The sequence below is a fragment of the Marmota flaviventris genome, chromosome 10, assembly GCF_047511675.1.
Source record: "Marmota flaviventris isolate mMarFla1 chromosome 10, mMarFla1.hap1, whole genome shotgun sequence".
In the NCBI taxonomy this organism is placed as follows: Eukaryota; Metazoa; Chordata; class Mammalia; order Rodentia; family Sciuridae; genus Marmota; species Marmota flaviventris.
This window is the reverse complement of record NC_092507.1, coordinates 117999671-118014900: the sequence shown is the minus strand read 5'-3', so window position 1 is coordinate 118014900 and position 15230 is coordinate 117999671. Positions and strand designations below refer to the sequence as shown.

The window sequence follows — 15230 nt, the reverse complement described above, 5'->3', positions numbered from 1 at the left end:
TGCTTTACTAGTGTTTTCTCCTTACAACAAAATTTATGAGGTGCTATTGTTATCCCCTTTCACGGATAGGAAAAAGAAATCTCAAAGGGGAATTTCCAGGTCACACAAGCCGTATGTGGAGAAGGCAGGATTCAAACTTAGGTGCTTGCTGTCTGGTGTGATTTATTTTATTTGTTTATTTATGCATGCAGTACTAGGGATTGGGACTGTACATCCTAAGTAAGCGCTCTACCACTGAGCCACATCACCAGCCAGTGATTTATTCCAATGTGCTCATGATGGTTGTTTTATTATAATATATAACTTAGTTAAATATTGTATAAATTGATGAACTAAGTGTGAAAACAAGCAGTGTTTCTCCAAATCTAAGTTGGATCCTTAAAAGACCTGATTAAGGTGAGTCACTTTTAAAAGCTGCTGTTGAATTAGACTTGAACAAGGAAATTATTACAAATTGGGAGGAAATCACAAGATTCTAGATGAATTCTGCATTTGGATTGCTTCAGACATGCCCATTAATTGATTCATTTTAAGGAAGAAAACTGGAAATTGCAGGTAATAAGTAACTGGTGAGGTTTATGTAAGAAAAAAGGGGGCCCTAACCTCAGAGAAAAGACTTGGGTCCCAGTTTGACAAGAAGCAAATGAATGTGTTTTGTGTTTTAAGCTGAAATGAGATAATTCAATCCTGATCATATTTGATAAGAGGGTGTAGGAGAGGCAAAATTTAACCTCTACTCTCCTTGGAGGCTCTGACTGTGCCTGAGAATTAAGTTGATGTAAAACAGATTAAAGAGAAACACATACAAATATATTTAATATAAATTTTGTGACCAGGGCCCCTCATATCATAACAAAAGGAACAACTCAAAAAAGCAAAACCTAAATGTTTTAGGTTGACAAAAGGGAAGAAATTGTGGAAAATCAACTAAAATATATATGGAGGCTAGAGGAAGATAACACTGTCGAATTTTAACAGAGTTTGTACAGAGTTCTTAACCTCTGTTCTCCGTCTTCAGGAATAAGAATATTTCTTTCCTCCTAGTACAGGCAGCATGTCTTTCACATGAGAATCTTATTTCTCCTGCTTTCAAGAAGGAAAGGAGAGGGCTGGGGTTGTGGCTCAGCCGTACAGCGCTTGCCTAACACATGAGAGGCCCTGGGTTCAATCCTCAGCACCACATATAAATAAATAAAATAAAGGTGTTGTGTCTACATACAACTAAAAAAATATTTAAAAAAAAAAAAAAAGAAGGAAAGGAGAGCTGCAGGCAGTGATGCATGCCTGTAATCCCAGCAATGCCCTGTCTCAAAAAAAAAGGGTGGGGGGGCGGGGATGTAGCTCAGTGGTAAAGCACCACTAGGTTCGATCCGTGGTACAAGAAGAAAAGGGGAGGTAGGAATGCCTTCTATTCTTACTGTTTTTCCGGTGACTTTAATTCAAAATAATCCTTATGCCAAAGTGGCATATCTTGAGATGGCATATTCTGTCACCCTTCGAGGCTTTTTGGTGTACCCCGAACGAATTCACAGGGAGTACACTCCCCAGCTTCTTACCCATGCAGCACTGTTTGCATTCTCAAAAGCACTCGAATAGCAGGGTGTGGTGGTGCATGCCTGTAATCCCAGCAACTCAGGAGGCTGAAGTAGGAAGATCACAAGTTCAAAGCCCTGAGCAACTAAGAGACGCTACCCTGTCTCTAAGTTAAAAACAAAACGGGCTAGGAATGTGGTTCAGAGGTTAAGTGCCACTGGGTTCAATCCCCCCCAAAATAAAGTACTTGGATAGCCAATGTGCACCTGTAACACCAGCTACTCCGGAGGCTGAGACAGGAGGATTACAAAAGACCAACTTGGGCAATTCAGCGAGACCCTATCTGAAAATGAAATTAAGAAAAAAATAAATAAAGGGTTGAGGATATAAGCTCAGTGGTAGGGTGTCCAGTATGTGCGAGGCCCAAGGTTCAATCCCTAGTATTGCAAATAAGTAAATAAAAGTACTTGCATAAAATTTATTCTCCTCAAGGTTCCTAATGGAACATCGCGTGACCTGGGAACCTCTGGTTTCAATGACACCTTTAACCTATTTAGGATTTATAGTAGAGAAGAACGGCGTGATGTTCTGGTAGGAACCGAGGTGGGAACTAACCCACCTCGGAGGGGGTTCCTAGATTAGGTAAATATGAACATGAGCTTCTTGTCGTGTCGGGCAGTCCCGGAGGGCCCTCGCCTGGCTTTGGATGCAGGCCCTCCCTTCCCCGGTGTGTGTCTGCGGCCCCGCCACCAGGAGGCCCAAGTCCCCCCAGCAGGTCCAGCGGCCGCCGCGCTCACAGCCAGGCAGAGCTGGAGAATCGCGGGTCACTCCCCGAGGCCTTCAGTACGTCTACGAGTAGGAGACGAGTCCACGCTCTCGGGAAGGGCTGGGCTCCGGCCGTCACAGAGGGCGCACGGGAGGCCGGCCTCGGGCGGGGCGGACCCGAATCGAGCGGCCGGAGCACAAAGCTCCGCGCGCCGCCCGCCGCCCGCCGCTAAGGCGCTTCCGGAGCCTGCGCGGCGGCCCGGCCTCGGGTGGGAGGAGCGCCGCGCATGCGCCGGAACTGGGCCGGGCCGGAGGCGCGCGCCTGCGAGCTGATGTCTGGGCTGCGGGCGCTGCTGGGCTTCGGGCTGCTGGTTGCCGGCTCACGCCTGCCTCGAGTCAGAAGTCAGGCCGGCGCCTGCCGCGCGGGCCCCACGTGGTGGGGAACGCAGCGGCTGAGCGTGGGTGGGCCCCGGGACTCAGAGGCCATGGCGAGCACCGCGGTAAAGTACCTGAGGTAGGCGAGGCCGGGGGCGGGCACGCGGTGGACGGCTGTCCTCGGGCCCGGCGCCTCGTGACACCCGAGGGCAGGATCTCAGGTTAGCGCTTCCCCCAGCCAGGAGGAGGCCCAGGCCGTGGACCAGGAGTTGTTCAACGAGTACCAGTTCAGCGTGGACCAACTTATGGAGCTGGCTGGGCTGAGCTGCGCCACGGCCATTGCCAAGGTCAGTGGCACAACCCGCGATCTCCGGGAGGAGCAAGGAGGTGGCCACACTCCTGAGCATAAAGTATAGGAGCTGGCCCAACTGGTCTGTTACTGCCTGAAAACCCTTTGACTCTGCCTTCAGGCATATCCCTCCTCGTCCATGGCCAGGAACCCCCCTACTGTCCTGGTCATCTGTGGCCCCGGCAATAACGGAGGAGATGGTTTGGTCTGCGCTAGACATCTCAAACTCTTTGTGAGTATGTGGGGAGGAGCCCTGGGGGAGGGCTTTAGGGTTCTGGGATCTGAAGTTAAATTGCCACTTCCCTTTGCATTTAGGGTTACCAGCCAACCATCTATTACCCCAAAAGGCCCAACAAACCACTCTTCACTGCACTGGTGACTCAGTGCCAGAAAATGGACATCCCTTTCCTTGGTGAAATGCCCCCAGAGGTAGGTGGCTTCATTCAATAGCCCATCTCCCCAGTAACCACTCCAGGCTCTGCTTTCTGCCCATTTCCAGGCGGAGCTCACTTACCCAGTCCCAGCACAGAAGATGCCTAAAGGATGCTATTTGAATAGAAGTGGTAGCCCCTCCTCCTCCACAAGATGTTCTCATATGAGTCCCCAATGCCACCACTTTTTACAGCTTTCTTCCCCAGTCCCTCTGTAGTCAGATCCTCTTCCCCTCGCATGCTGTAAACATGATTTGTCCCTCTCTAGCTGGAGTAACTGCCTCACTCTAAATCTTTTCTGCAGATGCATGAGTTTTTTATTAGAAAAACTCTTTAACACATTTTGCAGACAAGGATACAGAGTTGCAGTTAAGTGGTTTGCCAAAATCACAGAATTGAATCATGGCAGAGCTGAGACCAGAAATTGAGCCCTCCTGATTCTGTCCTGGGCTCTTCTGCACTGTAGCCTCTCCAGTGGCAAGCACTCAGAACAGAAAATGTGTGTGAACTCAGCTTGGCCTGAATCCGCGGCCATGCCCCCCTTTCTCTAGTATGCCCTTTGTTGGTGCACTCCTATAATCCCAGCACCTTGGGAGGCTAAGACAGGAGGATTGCGAGTTCAAAGCCAGACTCAGCAATGGTGAGGCACTAAGCAACTCAAGTGAGACCCTGTCTCTAAATAAAATACCAAATAGGGCTGGGGATGTGGCTCAGTGGTCAAGTGCCCTGAGTTCAATCCCTGGTACCCCCCCCCTCCAAAAAAAAATTAAAATAAACAAGCAGGGCATTGTGGCAAATGCCTGTAATTCCAGTGGCTTGGAATAATAAGGCAGGAGGATCCCAAGTTCAAAGCCAGCCTCAGCAATTTAGCAAGGGTCCTATGCAACTTGGTGAGACCCTGTCTCAAAAAATAAAAAAGGGACTGGGCCTGGGGGGCTCGCCTGGCATGTGTCAGGCACTGGGTTTGATCCTCAGCACCACATAAAAATAAAGGAATTGTGTCCACCTACAATTAAAAAAATATATTTATAAATAAGTGAAAGGACTGGGGAATGTGGCTCAGTAGTTAAATGCCCCTGGTTTCAATATCTGATATAAATAAATAGGGCTGGAGAGGTAGCTCAATGTTAAAGCACCCCAAGGTTCAATTCCTAGTGCCAAGAAAAAAAAAAAAAAAGATGGCTTTGAGTGAGATAGTTTCTGTGCCTCTGAGTGCTCTGAGGGTACAGAAGATAGCCCTCCCCAGTTAACCCTCCCCAGTTAAGGCTGCTGGTCTGACATCCTTGCCTTTTCCTGCTCCACCACAGCCCATGATGATTGATGAGCTGTACGAGTTGGTGGTGGATGCCATCTTTGGCTTCAGCTTCAAGGGTGATGTTCGGGAGCCATTCCGCAGCATCCTGAGTGTCCTCAGTGGACTCACTGTGCCGATTGCCAGCATCGACATTCCCTCAGGTGCTGGGACCCAGAAGGTTGGGGGAATTGGGGCTCTACCCTCTGTCGCAAAGCAGGTACCTTGGAATCCTGATTGTTGAGCCAGAGCTCCAACCAGGTCTAAAATGACGAGTATAGAGGGGTTGAACACAGCTTTCCAGGTCCCACATTTTTTAGGGCTGAGGAGGAGTTCACATGCTGGCCCCATGAAGAAAACAAAGCCCAGAGGTATCTGGAGCTCCTATGGTGACAGTTCCTCCAGCAAGGACTGAAGGGGCATCCCAGTCCTTAAGACTAGGGTAAATCGGGCTGGGGCTGGAGCTCACCGGTGGAGCACTAGCCTAGCGTGTGCGAGGTCCTGGGTTTGATCCTCAGCACCACATAAAAATAAATAAAGGTATTGTGTCCAATTACAACTAAATTAAAAAAAAAAAAGACTAGGGTAAAGTGAAGTGAAGAAGGGGACTAGACCTATGGCCTCTTCCACACTTCTGAGCATCACCCTCTTTTCAGGATGGGATGTGGAGAAGGGAAACTCTGGAGGGATCCAGCCAGACTTGCTCATCTCTCTGACAGCACCTAAAAAGTCTGCTACCCAGTTCACTGGTCGCTACCATTACTTGGGAGGTCGTTTTGTACCACCTGCTCTGGAAAAGAAGTATCAGCTGAACCTGCCATCCTACCCGGACACTGAATGCGTCTACCGCCTGCAGTGAGGCAGGTGGGTGGGAATTCTCCTCAATAAAGACTTAGTGCCTTTCCCAGAACTGTTGTCCTGGGAGCTCTTCTGGATGTAAAGATTAATGGGTGGTGGTATTGCCTCTGGGGGAACAGAACAGGCAAGAGAGGTCATGTGGCATTTAGAAAAAAATGATAATTAACTAGCTGTCAAGTCAGATGTGCTGTTTTTCATACACAAGTGACACTTATCCATTTGAGACAGCGAGCTGAATGCTGTCTTTAAGCTACTTCCATTTACATTAATGTAGCAAGACTCCAGGAGGTTAACAGAAGGAATTTCTTCAAAAGACTTCAAGGAAATTTCTTTTTCTTTTTTGTGGTACTGGGGATTGAACCCAAAGCCTCTAACATGCTACACAAGCATTCTACTACTGATCAGATCCCCACCCGTTTTTAGTTTGAGAAAGGGTCCAACTTGAACTTGTGATCCTTCTGCCTCAACTGGGATTCTAGTTGTGTGTACCACACCTTGTATTCAGGACCTTCCAAAGCTGGAATTAAAGATGCCAATTTGTATGTACCTGTAGGCTGGGAGCTCAAGTTCATATTTATTTATAGTCAATTGGTATAGTGTTAGAAACAAGCAACCTATGAGCTGAATATAGCCCATAACCCCAAATTTGTGTTTTTCTTAGCCTTCATGATATTTAAAAGCCAAGACCTTTCCCATAAGTCTGCATTTTGGCGTATTTTGGTAGGGATGCGCCTGTCTATATTCCTGTTCCCACTGCCCCTGTCTACCTTGTTCCTTAGCTGCCTGGCTCCAGGAGGCACTTGAGTTCATGTCTCTGGGTTGGAGGCTGCAGGGAGAGTAGGAGAGACCACGTCCACTCCCTTGACTAAGACGCAGCACTTGTCTCCAGCAGGAGACTGTTGTCCCTGAGCTCAGTTTCCTCTTTGGGAGGGGTTCCTCCTGTAGGATGCTGACCATGGTCTCGGAGGCTACAACTGAAAAGGAACTGACTCCAGCTTGAGAGGCCTTCAGTCTCTCTTCTTCTGTTTCTTCTTTGTGGTGCTCTGGTCAGTGCTGACTCGCCTTCTCTCCTCCCTGAGTTGTTGCCGCCTCCTCTTCTTACCTCTGTTCTCTATTTCCTCAGTCCTGTCATTGTCACCCTCACAGCTTACCTCTGAGACCTCCTCCTCTTTCCTGCACTGCTGTCTCTTCTTCTTGCTTCTGTTACCGCAGGGCGAGCTTCCTGCTTCCCTGGCTGCACCCTCTGGAGCAGTCTCCTCCCCATCCCCATCAGCCACGCTCAAGTCCTCCTTATGCCACCGCTGCTTTTTCTTTTTCTTGTCTCTGCGGCAGGGGTCCCTGTGCGCTCTGCTCGTCACCTCCTTTCTCCCGACACCACTTGCAGGATCCTTCCCTCTTCCTTCTCCACCCAACACCCCCGTCTCTTCCTCCCCCTCCTCCCCTTCACGGTGCTGCCTCTTCTTCTTCTTCCTTTTCTTAAGAGACTGACGGGCTTGCTCTCTGCTCCCGGGTTCTTCGAGCCCACTGGGCCCCGCGGCCTCGTCCTCTCCACTCCCTCTCTCATCTGAGACCTCTTCTTCTTGATGTCGTCTTTTCTTCTTTTTGCTTTTCCTGGTGCTGTGCTCAGTGTGTTCTGGGTGCTCCTCATCCACACTCTGCTCAGTTGCTCTAGGCTCTTTCTGTTTCCTTTTCTTTTTGGGGGGGTTAGGAGGCTGGCTTTCAGACTGTGGCTGAGAGGCCTCAGAGACCTGGCCTTTAAGATGAGCCAGGAAGGCCTGCTCCTGGGCCTCTAGCCGAGCAAACTTGGCCTTCATTGTGATCCCAAGACGTGCAGCCCTGAAACAGACAGTGTCAGCAAGGGTATTGGGAGTTGGGCCTATCCTTAGGCCTGCAGGGAAAGTTGGGGCTTGGGGACAGAGAACTACCTATTTTCAGGCAGCATATGGGTAGACAGCAAGAATTATTTCTTTGGGGTAGAAATAATCAAAAGATAGCATAGGCTTGATAGGCAGAAAGGAAGGGAGCCCAGAAGTGACTACTACTTACTTGTGTGCTGTTCGCCCCTCGCAGGCCTGGAGCAGCATCTCATCAGTCAGGCTGGGGGCAGATGAGGAGTTACAGACAGATTGGCAGAAAGGCTTGACCTATCCTTCCCTCTAAAATGTTTAACACTGAGATTTTTGTTCAAGACCTGGCACTTTTTTTTTTTTAATATTTACTTTTTAGTTATAGGTGGACACAATATCTCTATGTTATTTTTATGTAGTGCTGAGGATTGAACCCAGTGTCCCACACATGGTAGGCAAGTGCTGTACCTCTGAGCCACAACCCAGGCCCAAGACCTGGCACTTTCTGAAGTGCTAAGGACATACTAATTAATACAACCCAATTCCACCCCCAGGAAACCCAGGCAGGCACTGGACTCGGCTCTTTCTCCCTCCCCAAACCCCGCCCACCATGCTAAAGTGGACTCTCACATCTTTGGGGGTCTGGGCCCCTGGCTGTCGTCATCACTGCTGCTCTCCAAGTTTCTGTCTGGCTTCTCTCCACCCGAAGTCAGCGTGGCCGTCTAGGAGGGATGAAGTGCGTGCACATGGCCCACTCAACACCACTACCACCCCTCTTCCTTTGTGGAAGCCTCCCAGGAATTCATAGCCTAGGCAGGAATTTGCCAGCCCCCAACTTGCTCCTTGCAGAGCCACAGGCACGGGGGCCTGCATACTTCAACCTGGCAGAAGGTGGACTGCAGCTGCTGGAAGCAAGCAACCTTGGGCTCATAGCTGGCTGGTGGGCAGAACAGACAGGAAGGGAGTGCTCTGGGTCATCAGACCGTTACAGAACAGGTGCCAACAACTGACAATAAAGATGGCATCCACCCACCCCCACCCAATACCGACTCACGGCACCTTCATTTAATTAGATTAACTGAGAAGCTACAATGGGCCAAGGAGCTGGGGATACAAAGTTGAATAAAAATGAGAAGGGTCCAGCCCAGGTGGAGCTATAGGGAAAGGGATAAGAAATACAGTCCAACATAGGCAATTATGATGGAAATGCTACCTCTGGTAGAAGAGGGGGGGCCCAAGTCAGACTTAAGGGCTTGGGAGGGGTTTCTAAAAGTAACTGATGAGTAGTCTAGAAGACAAGAAAATCAGCAAAAGGAGAATACGCCTGGCAGAGGGAATAGTACATGCAAAAACCTGCAGGTGGAAGAACACAGTATCTTCAAAGAAAAGAAACATTCTAGTTGGCTAAAGTGTAACTGTCCTCGAGGAACTGGCAAGACGTGGGGCTGGAGAAAAGGCAGGGACAAGGCATGAAGGGCCATGTACACAGCCAGATAAACCTGGACCGCACCATCCCAGTCCAAGAAGAGTTGGTGACATGCTGAAAGTTGTTCTAGAGCCCACATCCTGGATGTTTTGTAGAGGGTAAAGTGATTGGGGTGGGGAGCGAGACTAGGGGTGAGGAGGCTGTTAAAGAAGTGACCATGACATGAACTGGAGTAGTACAACAACAGAGAGAAACAGAGAGTGGAAAGATCTGCTAGGTAATATGCAAAGCCCTCAGCACATAACAGCCATTCAATGTTAGCTCCCTTCTACTGGTACAGTAAAATCAAACCAGCTGGGCGTGGTGGTGTGCACCTGTAATTTCAGTAACTCAGGAGGCCGAAGCAGGAGAATCACAAGTTCAAGGTCAGCCTCAGCAATTTAGTGAGGCTTTAAGCAACTGAGCAATACCATGTCTCAAAAAAGAAATAAAGAGGCTGGGGATGTACTCAGTGTAGAGCACCTCTGAATTCTATCCCCAGTGCCAAAAAAAAAAAAAAAAAGTAGACTAGGGCTGGGGTTGTGGCTCAGAGGTAGAGTGCTCGCCTACCATGTGCAAGGCCCTACGTTCAATCCTCAGCACCACACAAAAATAAACAGATAAAATGAAGGTATTGTGTCCAACTACAACTCTACAACTAAAAAAATAAATATTAAAAAAAAAAAAAAAAGAGACCAAACACCTGGGTTCTGGTCCTATTTGCTGTTACTAGCCAACTGGGCTCTTTGGCAAGTTACTTTTCACCCATTTAGCCACATATGCAAAATAAGGATGGACTAGATAAATTCTTAGGTCCCCTTTACCTTCTAAGTCCTTTGAATAGACACAGATGCCACCATCTGGACCCTACCCTCCATTCCCTATTACTCCTCCCCCAGTGACTGGCAGGGATCCATGCAGCTGAAGATCTGTATATTTGCAGTATTGGGGATTGAACCCAGCATCTCTCACACGCTAGGCAAGCATTCTGCCACTGAGCTATATCCCCGCTATATTGTTAATATTTGTATGTGTGTGTGTTAGTACTGGATTGAATTCAGGCGCACTCTAGGTTACCTCCCTGGCCCTTTTTGTTTTTTGACATAGGTTTTGCTAAGTTGCCGGGGCAAGCCTAGAACTTATGATCCTCCTGCCTCACCCTCCCAGGTTGCTGAGATTACAGGCATGTGCCACTCACCCAGCTCTGAAGATCTCCATTCTTACTAAGAACTTGGGCAGTCTAAGTTAACCCAGAAAGATGAGCACAGGATCACACTAGGTTATGGACGGTCCTGATAATTGGTAAGGCACACAAAGCAATTGCTCAGGCTCCAAGAGAAGCCAGGAAGGCAAAAAGGATGGCCCTCTCACCCCAGCCTCTAATACCTTCATGAACTTCTGATACAGCATGTTAGGCTTGGGACGATTATGAGTGGTCTCCTTGGAAAGGCGTCTTATCTGCACTCCGTCCTGCAGGAAGGTATAAGTGAGTAGGTGGCATACCATATGTTCCCTTCCCACCGTGTCTCAGGCCCTCCATTTCCTGTGCCTGCCTATCAGAGCTCATACCTGCCCAGTTTCTACTACCAAGTTGGCTGCAGTCTTGTTGAAAAGCTCATTCCACCAGTGGTTTGTGAACTCCTTGGCAGGATCATGTCCCACCTGCCAGGGGAATAAGTATGAACCTTGAGTACCTGTCCATCAAGCCCTCAAGGGTCCCCTCTCTCGTCCGTGCTGACCAGCCTGCCCAGTCTTACCCCATGAGTATCTTGCTTCAGAGTCACCTTGATGGCCTGGGTGATGCCATTTTCCTTCCGGCCTAGTCCTTTGCCTGCAGAGAACAGTGAATAACTTGGCTTATTCTGCAGCCTGCCTTGAGCCACCAGCCACTCCACACATGTCACTCCTTGCCATTGTACACCTTAGCATTTGGGTATACTTTATCCCTTTTAGAAGGACTTCTAGTCTCATTCTTTCTAGTGCCACTCTATGCATTCCCACTGTGTCTAAACCTAAGCTAACCTTCTACCCTGACTCTTCAGGGACAGAGTCCAGGTCCCTCCTTCCCTCCCTGGGTCCTCCCAACCACTTCTTCTTCCTTGTTATCCACTGTCAAATTTTCCTCATTCTTCTCTCTTTTGAATAAATCAGAAAACTTATTCTTCTGTAAAATTTTCCTTTAAACTACCTTTTCCTCTAACTAAAGGACTACAGTGGGTAATCCAGGAGGCCTCTCCCCAAGGCAGAAGGTGGGCAGGGAGTTGGGGATTATGGAAGAGGCTCCATGGGGATAACCTTGAGTCCATCCATGCTTTAGCAGCTGCTCCTCAGCAAACTTCATCCCACGACTCTTGACCTCTGGGGTGATGCTCATGGTGGGCAAAGAGGCTTGGCTTTCACCAGAGGAGAAATGACATCATCCTTTTAAGAGGAAAGAAGAAAGTGCCCATAGCAGCCATGAACTGTGGGAGGCCATCCTCGCATGTGAATGAGTTACCTCCCAGGCTGGGTGAGAGGCGCTTGGACAGTCCGAGGGCTTGTCTGTGCAGAGGCATGCCTGGCCACTGACCTGAAGACCCAATCGCCAGCCCTGACCTTGGGATGCTGCCCCCCTTAACCTTCATTGGATGGGATTTTCGCTTGAATTTTTTGTTCCCCCAAAAAAGCTCAATCCCTGGCATACTCTCCCTCTCTCATTTGTCTCTTCTGTAAACCTCGCCACCGCATTAGGTGGCTGGAGGCAGGAGCTAGGAGAAGCCGTCTCATGAGCTGGAGTTAAAGGTAAATGAGAGTCTGTCTCTTTAATGTAAAACTCACTAGCAATTTCTTATGCATCGAACCTTCTTTTATGAAGCTCGCGCTGGTCGTGTGGCAGAATGAACCCTACTCTGGCTGCTCTTGTAAGAATTCTCTTTCCTGAGCCCTCAGGAGAGACAGGAAGGAGGGCCTGTTTCTTCCTGACTGCTCCTGGGGAGCTCCCTGACTGTCCAACACCAACATATCTCAGACTCAAGAAGGAATGGTGTTAACACTAATGCCTAGATTTATGGAGAGCTCACCACAAAGGTATGCTAATGCTTTCCTGAATGTGGATTCAGGAAAGTATTATAATGATCTCTATTTTAGCTGGGCACAGTGGCTCACACTTGTAATCCCAGTGACTCAGGAGGCTGAGGCAGGAGGATCACAACTTCAAAGCAAGCCTCAGCTAGTCAGCGAGTCCCTAATCAACTTAATGAAACCCTGTCTCAAAATAAAAACTAAAAAGGGCTGGGATATGACTCAGTGGTTAAGTATCCCTGGGTTCAATCCCCAGTACCAATATAAACAAACATCTCTATTTTACAAAAGAGGTTAGGTAACTTGCTTAAGGTCACACAGGAATTTGTGCAAAATTCAAATCAAACAGCTTGTCTGCAGAGTCCACACTCTGCCACCATATATACCATCTCCCAAAATATATTATTCTATAAAAATAAAGCTATAAGGTCCTTATCAACCTGAGTTTTAAGGTAATAGTTAGGAAAGCCTACATTCTCTACTATGTCACAGCATTTACACGGTCCTATTGGTAAGGAGCTACACTTTCCCCACAGTGCTGCTGTGTCTGCCTTGGTGGAGCTCCCCTTCTGAAAATGTCCAGCTTAGAAGGGCACTCTGAGGAATTGAACCCCAGGGCACTTAACCACTGAGCCACATCCTAGCCCTTATATTTTATTTAGAGGCAGGGTCTCACTGAGTTTCATCAGCCTCACTAAATTACTGAGCCGGCTTTGAATTGGTGATCCTCCTAAATCGCTGGGATTATAGACATGCACCACCATGCCTGGCTTAGAAGGACACTCATACTGAGCATTTAATGCTTAACAGGTAGATTACACATATTGTCATATAATCTTGACAATTCCGAGATAAGTTATGCTTCCTTTATGAGTTTCTTGCACGAGCACACAGCTGATGAAAATGGAATAATAGCCCAATCAGCCTGACTCCAGAATGGTTCCCTATCACTCCATCAACTAGAGGCATTTCTTTACAGTAACTCATGTTGTTCTATTTGAACTCAGAATGGTATTATCAAACTTATATGTAAATTTGTCTCTGAAATGGTTAAAGTGTCTTATCACATAAGACATTGAAAACTAAGATTATCAATGCTGACTCACAGTTAACTTGTGCTAATATCTGCAGACATTTCATTTATTATAGACATTTCATTTATTGCAGATGATTGTCAAGAATAACTCAGGGTAATTCATACCCTCCCAAAGTGACAACTCTTTTGTTATTGTAGACGGACATGATACCTTTTTTTTTTTATTTTTATGTGGTGCTGAGGATCGAACCCAATGCCTCACACATGCTAGGCAAGTGCTCTACTAACGACTAGCCCCCAAAGTGACAACTTTTTTTTTTCAACTTTATTTTATGAGTTTACTTTTCTATACGGTGCTGAGGATTGAATCCCGTGCCTCACATGTGCTAGGCAAGCCCTCTACCACTAAGCCATAACCCCAGTCTCCAAAGTGACAACTCTTAAGGGAAAACTTTTAAGAAGACATAGTAAGTATCTTTTTTTAAAAAAAAAAATGAGACACACCATGACAGCCACTCCTCCTAAACATAATATGTTAGATTTAAGAATGGTGAGCAGGAGACTGTTGGCCTGTTTTGTATGCTTGTTTGGAAATATTTAGGGGCAGTTTCTATCTAAGGAGGTTTTTGTGAATCTCTTATCCCCCCTCTTCCATCCCAGCAGAAGAGCCCTGGGGATTCTGCCATTTTTTTCTAATCCACGTATTGCTCTAAGCATTTTCCATTAAACATTAAAAAAAGAAGAAAAATGGTGAGCAGTCCCCAGTACAAATTCAGGATGCTTCACATTTCTACTGTGAAAGATGATAACCTGAAACCATAGCTGCTACCTTGTGAGCTTCGACAGAAAGTTTTAAGTAAAGAAATTGCTCTATCTTGTTTCTTGATACTCTAAGACAAGTAAAATTCAAATGCTGAAGCCTTTTAGGCCACCTCAAAACAATCTCCTTTCAGAAGTCATCTCTGATCAATCCCCAGATTTCAACAATCATATTTTACACATTGCCCATTTACTCTGTACCAGCCTGTTGTTAACTACTTCACATGGATTATCACATTTCAACTGATCAACAACGACATTAGGAGGCGTTATCAGTAATTAAAAAAAAAAAAAAAAAAGCAAACAGGGGGCTGGGGTTATGGCTCAGTGTTAGAGCGCTTGCCTCGCACGCCCTGGGTTTGATTCTCAGCACTACATAAAAAATAAAGATGTTGTGTCCATCTACAACTGAAAAAAAAAAAAAAAAGGCAAACAGACACGCTATTGCCCAAATCAAATAGCTAGCGAGGAGTGGATGCAGGATCGGTAGTGGGGCAACTCCAGAACTGTTGTTCTTAACCACTAGCTCTTCGGTTCCTTACAGCCCCTCTTGCTGTCTGCGGTAAGGCTTACCCTTGTCTTGGCAATTCAAAACCACACGCCCTCAATTCAGAAGCAGGCTTTGTTCGCCTGACACATAAAGCCTCTCCAGAAATCGAGAATGCTTTGGGTCATTTATCGAACCGAATGACATGCATGGGGATCGCTTTAAACGGACTTCCAATGGGTGCGGGGAAAACTAAGTCTCGGGGGTGCCCCGCGATCCTCGTGAAGGCCGGGCACGCTTGGGGACACTCTCTGCCCAACCTGTCTTCCCAGATGGCGCAGGGCCTCTGTCTTAGAGCAGCCCTGGAGCCGGCTGCTCTTCCCCGGCCTCCAACCTCCTGCTGCAGTCTCCTACCCTCCCAGCCGCTCCTAGCCCGGGTAAGGGAGCCTTACCCGCCTCGAGAGGTGCTCTCCGCGGAAACATGTGCCACGCCTGACTCGGGCGCCGCCATTTCCCCGGAAATCGCGTCCCGGTCCTTCTAGGCTGCGGGGACCATAGAGACGCCCGTGGGCCCTAGGGTCCCAGTCCTGCGGAAGCCGTCTCGGAGGCTTGGTGTCGTGGACGCTGGGCGCTGGGGTGTGCCTTGCCCCGGGTTCCCTGGATGGTCCACTTGCTTCCTCCCCGCAGGCCACGAAGGGCAGGGGACTGCGTCGTCACCGAGTCCCCGCGGGATGCCGAGTACAGCTTTGGGCTGCGCCGGGGGCGGCTTGAGCAGGTCGTGGGGCGGCAGGGGGTGGCCGCCGAGCTGTGCTGGACGGGAATGGACCTCAGCTTTAGGGAACAGTTATTCTGAGACTAGAAATGTCAGTAGGTTCCTCGGACACTCTGTGCCCGCCCACCCTGCCCGGTGTGCC

The 15230-nt window shown here is 48.2% G+C and overlaps 2 protein-coding genes across 3 annotated transcripts; one reads left to right on the top strand and one right to left on the bottom strand.

Annotated features, from left to right (window-relative positions):
* Window positions 1–2596: 2596 nt before the first annotated feature.
* Naxe (NAD(P)HX epimerase) lies at window positions 2597–8492 on the top strand. 2 transcript variants are annotated; one of them, XM_027920863.2, is made up of 7 exons: window positions 2597–2812; window positions 2912–3020; window positions 3144–3254; window positions 3338–3451; window positions 4761–4908; window positions 5401–5608; window positions 8004–8492. In XM_027920863.2, exons 1-6 carry the CDS (start codon window positions 2631–2633, stop codon window positions 5601–5603), a joined length of 867 nt encoding a protein of 288 aa, XP_027776664.1. In that variant the 5' UTR covers window positions 2597–2630; the 3' UTR covers window positions 5604–5608; window positions 8004–8492. The 2 variants fall into 2 exon arrangements, with proteins under 2 accessions (XP_027776664.1, XP_027776663.1); XM_027920862.2 differs by lacking the exon at window positions 8004–8492 and having other exon boundaries at window positions 5401–5685.
* On the bottom strand, window positions 6158–15198 carry LOC114079602 (G patch domain-containing protein 4). The gene is made up of 8 exons (XM_027920861.2): window positions 14769–15198; window positions 11210–11335; window positions 10672–10745; window positions 10484–10576; window positions 10301–10384; window positions 8080–8171; window positions 7649–7699; window positions 6158–7438 (listed from the first exon to the last, which is right to left on the bottom strand). Exons 2-8 carry the CDS (start codon window positions 11286–11288, stop codon window positions 6610–6612), a joined length of 1302 nt encoding a protein of 433 aa, XP_027776662.2. The 5' UTR covers window positions 11289–11335; window positions 14769–15198; the 3' UTR covers window positions 6158–6609.
* Window positions 15199–15230: the final 32 nt, after the last annotated feature.